Below are 6,804 nucleotides of genomic sequence, written 5' to 3'. Positions count from 1 at the left end.
AACCACGGGGAGCTTATCTCACCCGAGCCAGTGCATTCACTGTCGCCTTCCTCAGGGCTGCTGAAAAGGGTTTGATCCGAGCAGTCTAAGGAGGCTCCACACGCAGCGTTGTAGGATTGACACGCTGAATGGCACACCCGCAACCTGTTGTCTCCATCACTATCGCATTTCTGGATCGATATCTGGTAACGATTCCCAAGAAGAATACGATAATCAGATTCAGGGAAATTTCCAGCAGTTTTACAAAGTACGAATAGTGTGATATCATGGATTAATGCTCACCCAACATGCCAGTCTTTTCGCAGCTTCATCACAGTAGCTGCTACCGAAAATGTTAAATATCTTGCGAGCACCACCTGGAAAGAGTCGGTTGTAATTGGGCATGACTACAACTTCCTCAAGCTGCTGAAGTATGCTCGGTTCACGTGGGGCGCAATGTTTCCCCGTTATGTCTCTCTGTAAGACATCTTTACACACTGACAAACCTGAAATAAGTTTAGAACTGTTCTGGCAAGTGTAGCCTGCATAATCAGAGCAACGAAACTCGCAGACGCCATTATCACACACTCCTCCGTGAAGGCTGCACTGTTCGTCACACACAGCTGAAAGATAAGCATGTTAACGTCAGGAGAGAATTTAATGTACAAAACACCAAATAAAGAGCACATGTAGTACTCTGTTAGAAAGAAAATACGAAATATCAATAATTCTTGATGCATAATGTGATGAAAGAGTATCAAAATCACCAGTAGAACAGTCAATGCCGGTAAAACCATTTTCGCATACACAAACACCGTCAAACTTGCATTTACCGCGCGTATTACAATCATTAGGGCACGACCCTGCAAGGAGAGAGGCGTGACTAGCTCGTCAATTCCACTTTAAAAAAGATTAAAACTTTGGAATGGTACACAAATTTGATGAGAAGGGTGCACCAGGTTTACGTTTACTACAGTCGTGGCCGTGAAACCCGAGGAAACAAAGGCACTTCCCATCAACACAATCACCATTAAAGCTACACGAATTCAGACACTGGCCACGCACGGAAACAGGGGCTGTACTGCAGAGTTCATGGTAAGCCGGACAAATTAATTCACCTACAACAAAAGTATTAAAGTTTCAGAATAAATAGTATGACAATAGGATGAGGTAATTCTTCTTAGAATATACACAAGCATGCCTTACCATTAAAACCGGGGAACTGAAGTGGTCCGCCAGCTAAAGGGCAAGCTTTCCATATGCCATCAACGGCAACCTAAAAGGAAAAATAATCACTGTTAATTGTGGTGACAAGAAAATGAAAAGATGTAAAATATATCTTAGAAAAAAAACATCACGAATGGGCATAAAGGTAGGGGTATGATCATCTCAATCGTTAAAGAGAAACAATTTAGATTAACGGAAATGGGACTTGCTCCTGTATCCTAAATCACTCTAAAATGGAAAAAGCACAAAAGCAGAAATAAGAAGAGAGTTTTGATGTCAAGGAAGAATATGAAGGTGTACCTCTAGCGAACTATTTATACATCTATGCTGATAACAACCATTCCCTTGAGTCATGGAACCCCGAACAAACCCGGATCGCACTAAAGATGACGCCATACACCTATACACGAGCCAAACGGGTTCATGAGTAAATAATGTCATGTGGCTATTATTAACATCCGATGAGGAATTTGACCAGCATTCACCTGGAGTCACTCCCTCTCACTTCTCCCAACATTCTATCAGGCGCCCGTGCGCTATTAATGTCCGTACAAGACCCATCAGAATAGGCAACAAAATATGTACAATAATCAGCTAAGGAAGACTGGCCGCCTGCAAAATTTTGCAACCAAAGTAGTCAGACTCGATATATACCAAAAAGTAAACATAATTTGCAGTATGAAAACAGACCATTATAGTCCAGAAAATATTATGCCTCACATATACTACACACTGAAAAGAGATGAAAACCTGACCTTTATTCAGTAAAGTATCAAATTAACGTATATGAACACAGAACTAACTTAAGGATACAGTGTAGATACAATGAAAAAGGGAAATACGGGTTTCTATCACTTGAATAGAAGAAAGGATCGATCAGCAAAGAACAGGTTTTACTTAATCCAAAAGAACTGACCTTTGTTAGCCTGTGGGAAATAGCGAGCCCATTGAGGCAGGTCTCCACTGTAGCTTACAATTGGACAGTAACCTTCAGCCTCTCTGTTATATGTACAGCCAGATAGTTGGGTTGGGTTGCAATGGTAAGCGCCTTTCCACATGTTACATGGGGATGTGACAAACTGATTTCCCTGGTTTCGGCCCCAATCGAGAGAGTCTGCCATGCTATAATTAGCCTTATACCAACCACTATCCTCCAGTAGAGCTAGAGTTATTTTTGAAACGACTGATCTGGTATCTACCGACCCCGTCATAATCTCGTTCATGAGAAGTCTCTTTTCCCAATGTGACCCGGATGTGCCACGTCCTCCCCCATCTTCCAGCTCTAAGCCCGTGAAATTCTCAGAAAATGCCTGTTCAGTTGAACATTGACATCCTTACGACTTCAGAAAACAAAACTAAGAGTCACAAGCATTACGCTTGCAAAGTTCAATTTCTGAGACATAAGTATTTAAATGTGTCCTTAAAATAATTTCAATTCACCCCGTAATGATGCCGAGAATGCATGACAACCCGGGGAAGCACTACACGAGTCACTGTTCGCCCAAGCCTATCATCCATTACTTGCTCAGTGACCTATAAATATAGATAATCGCTGATTAAATTGTACATTACATTAACTTTAATAAGTCACCAATATATTTTTTTATTAGTGGACTTGTACTACTCAAATAGAGTACAATCGATTTCCATCATGTACCTGAGTTCGCCTCCTCTTCCTCTCATCTCTAAAATGGGAAAAGGCATGCGGATCAAATCCAAGAACATGCATAACCTCATGAATGAGAGTTGCCGAAAGCAAGGTCTCAGCTTCAGCAGTCAAATGGCTAGGAGCAACATTGACATGCCCTGAGAAAGATCACTCTTGGCTTCAGTTTTGCACTCAAAGTCAATACAGGTTATTGATAACACTATAAGCAACTCAAAGAAATTAGATGATTACCAGCAATTGCACGTCCCCATTGATCACGCTCACAAGCAACTGCCCATGCAAGGGTATTACCAGTGGTAGGTCTCGTGGTCACCAATAGAACTAAATCAGCATCAGCGACACCCTCTGTGGATTGTGGAAAGAATCTAATTATGCAAAAGCAAAGCTAGCGAGGCCATACCAATGAATAAGTAACTGCCAAAAACAAAACAAAGATTCCAACGAATGCCTTTACCTTCAACATATTCACGAGGAAGCTGCACACCTCCATCTTGCCCACATGCCGAGTACCCACTTAAACGCAAGTTCCCTTTCACAGGTTCAACAGCTAAGGCTCTTCTGAACCAACCTGCTGTCTGCTCCAGAGCCTTCATACACATGATTATATGCCAGTGCATCTATTTGACAAATAAAACTCACATACGAATCTACGTAAAGTGCAACAGAATGAAAGTCAGACCTTTCGGAGACGATGCCTCTTGTCCTCCCCAGATATGTCATCCAGAGTGCAGTTATACCAACAATCACCAAAAACCGGATGTTCACCATGAGGATTACATGCAGGAGTACCAGGGAAGCTGCTTGAAGGAGGTTCACCAAGCTGAATAAAGAGGGTGAATCAAGACGGAGAGCAACAAAAATTAGTCACAGAAGTGAAGGCTATAATTTCCATGATTCACATACTCAATCTAACAAGAATACACACCTTCACGATATCACCGACTCTTCTGCAATCTCTATCGGGTGAATGACCCACGGCATCATAATTCAAGTATATCCTTATAGGCTGCTTCACATCCTTCTGCTCTTCAGAGATCCCCAGCAATGACCTTCCTTTGCGATGGGAGGGTTTTGAAGCACCTCTTGACTCATGATAAACCTGAGGAGTAACTGAGTATACTTTTCGACCCGGTCTCTTCCTCTGTTCAATTATCTGGTCATGGATACACGAATGAGAAGCGATACCATCACTTCCGACTTCCACACCTTGCAAGGGTATGTGACGGTGTTTGGCTTTTGCAACTACAGCTCCCGACCACAACAGAGTCAACACAACCTGAAACAAAGAAAACCCACATAAATCTTCACCTTAGCTAAAGAAATTTAGCTTTGTCCACAAAACGGGGTTTACATGAACGGAAAAAGAAACATCAAACCAATACAAGATCACTGCAGATCACACGTATTATCAAGGCTAAAATGATCATTGGTTGCAGTGATTTTGCTCCTAGTACGGCATTTCTTGGCCAAAATCACCGGCACTGACTAGTAAGTCAAAATTCAGCAATTTGATCCATATCTTGGCACATAACTTTCACAAATACAGAATTAAATACAACATCAAGTTTCCCGCGAAGCTAATGGACAAGGAAAAATCGGCCAAATAACCAACTTGGGTCGCATCTATTTCCGTGTACACCACCGAAAAAAAAAAATTTTAATTTTAACCCACTTTTCGGTTGGAAAAGTCCGAAATACCCTTTTCGTTTTATTTTTTGCGACTTTATTACGACTAACATATAACTGATATACAACTAAAATAAGACAGATGATTTTTTTGCCACCTTTTTTAGAATCAATTGTAACTATATTTAGACTTAATTACGAAGTCGTAATAACGAAAGTTGTTTTCGAACGGATAAATATCGTAATTCATTAAGGGTAATTTCGTCTTTTCACAGAAAAAAAATATGTGTTATGTGTTCGGTGGTGTACAGGTTAAATAGATGCGACCCAAGTGGGTTATTTGGGTAAAAAATCTAATGGACAATCTCCGGGGGAAAAAAAAACAAGAGATAAGCACAGATCCAGGGAAAAATGAGGAAAAACTCAAGTTTTCTCCTAAAGTTCGCACAAGAAAAATTAAACCCTGGCCTGCTTGTTTCTCGGGAAAAATATCTGGGAAAATCTCTGAGTCGGAAACCTCCCCAGAAAACGCTTAGCTCAGATTGACGGCACAAAACTCTAAATTCTAGCTACTTTCCAGCAATTTCCCGGGAAACAAACAGAGCCCAGATCCACAATTCAGGAGCAATCGAGTCCACGGAAAATGAACAGGAAATCCCACTCTCGCGCAGCACCAAAAACCCTAAATCCAACATGAGACAGAAATCAACGACTGGGACAAGAACTTACCCAGGCAATAAAGAGCACGGTGGCGGATCTTAGTTGAGAATTAAGACACGGCCTAGAACATGAACAGCACCGGACTACAACCTCCATGAAATTTCCAGAAAAGCTGGCACTAACAGCTTCACTTCCATCAAATATCCAGCCACTTCCCGATCCGGTTAGACCCAGAAAAATCTCCGACTGCTTCGCATTTCAGCAGGTTTTCACGAACAAACCCAAAAATCGCACCCACCAAAAATCCAAGCTCTCTCTTTCCATTCGAACAAAAAACAAAGGAACAATCCAAAAACCAACGAACGGAGAGCGAGGAACGCTTCTCGAGCTTTGAAATTTTCTAGAAGTGGATTAGGGTTTTTGGGTTATGACTAATTCAAAGCCGGTGATCTGAATTCCAGCAACCTAAAATCGGAGATTTCTGTGGTTTTCTTCTAAATTCTCTCTTGCAAACAAGTGACAGTAACGAGAGAGAAGGAAGACGAAAAAATAGTCCAATGGATTGGTTCCGACACAATTCATGTATTATTATTCTTATTATTATTGTTTTCATGTAATAACTTATTGCCATAGTTTATTACAACACAAAAAATCGAAAAAGAAATTAAAAATGATTAAAATAAAAGAAAAAATGGCCAAATTGATAAATATATTTTCCAACATTAAAAAATTAATGATTTTTTAAAATAAACTGTTGGGACATTCGCTGTCCTAACTTCCTCGCTATCCATTTTTGGTCCATATTTAAAACAAGGTTACGTTTTATTTTCATTTAAGAAAGTCATTAGCACAAACGGAATTAACGCGGCAAGATTTTTTGTCGTGCATGAGCTGGAGATCATATCTGAATCCACATTCGGAAACTCTTTTCATTAAATTCTTTTGGGAATAAAATTTTAAAATTAATTTTATTTAAGAACGATATGCGCCATATGAAACATAGAAAAGATAGTGTAATTATATGTGAAAAGGAAAAAGATGCTGTAATTATGACATGAGTTGGTCTGGACAATGCGCACATTAATTTCGGATAGATATCATGTGAAAATAAATATTAAATCTAAAAATTTATTTCTAAATAAATATAATAAACTTTTACACTATTTTTTAGAATTATATTGTTAAAAAGATAGTAAAAAAGAAAACTATATTTTTATTGTTAAGAGGGTATAAAATTTAGAGAAATATCAAAAAATTCTAAATTTAAGAAAAATAATTTGTTTAACATTTCAACTATCAAAAAATCTAAATAGATTTAATATTTATAAAATTTTAAAATTGTTATATCTATTAACTATTCATTTTAAATATAATAATTTCGAACTATATTTATAATAATAACAGTGGACGTTTTAAATGAATGGTTTTGAAAAGTTAATAGATATTTTTGGATATTTTATTTTTAGTAGAAGATTATTTTGATTTACACAAAGAAACGATCTTTACGTACAAAAATTACGATTTATTATATTTATCAAAAGGGAAAGATAATGAATTGGCAGAAAATAAAATATAAAATCTTGCAATAACACATGAGAAAATTGGCAAATCAATACAGAAGAGAGTGGTGTTTGCCTTCTAAT

The 6,804-nt window shown here is 38.5% G+C and overlaps 1 protein-coding gene across 1 annotated transcript in view; it reads right to left on the bottom strand.

The window, feature by feature from the left end:
- LOC104809128 overlaps positions 1-5,738 on the bottom strand; it is a 6,187-nt gene extending 449 nt beyond the window's left edge. The window contains exons 1-15 of the mRNA XM_010535025.2: positions 5,231-5,738; positions 3,801-4,151; positions 3,555-3,695; positions 3,330-3,462; positions 3,107-3,220; positions 2,864-3,012; positions 2,647-2,739; positions 2,123-2,516; positions 1,692-1,818; positions 1,507-1,606; positions 1,186-1,255; positions 945-1,097; positions 747-842; positions 283-602; positions 4-182 (exon numbers count right to left, since the gene is read on the bottom strand). Of these exons, the coding sequence (XP_010533327.1) occupies positions 4-182; positions 283-602; positions 747-842; positions 945-1,097; positions 1,186-1,255; positions 1,507-1,606; positions 1,692-1,818; positions 2,123-2,516; positions 2,647-2,739; positions 2,864-3,012; positions 3,107-3,220; positions 3,330-3,462; positions 3,555-3,695; positions 3,801-4,151; positions 5,231-5,317 (2,507 nt within the window). The 5' untranslated portion in view covers positions 5,318-5,738. The remainder of the gene's footprint in view (positions 1-3; positions 183-282; positions 603-746; positions 843-944; positions 1,098-1,185; positions 1,256-1,506; positions 1,607-1,691; positions 1,819-2,122; positions 2,517-2,646; positions 2,740-2,863; positions 3,013-3,106; positions 3,221-3,329; positions 3,463-3,554; positions 3,696-3,800; positions 4,152-5,230) is intronic.
- Positions 5,739-6,804: the final 1,066 nt, after the last annotated feature.

Source organism: Tarenaya hassleriana, unplaced genomic scaffold (assembly GCF_000463585.1).
Source record: "Tarenaya hassleriana unplaced genomic scaffold, ASM46358v1 Cleome151, whole genome shotgun sequence".
NCBI lineage: Eukaryota > Viridiplantae > Streptophyta > Magnoliopsida > Brassicales > Cleomaceae > Tarenaya > Tarenaya hassleriana.
The sequence above is the reverse complement of the archived record's forward strand: the minus strand, read 5'-3'. Positions and strand labels throughout refer to the sequence as shown.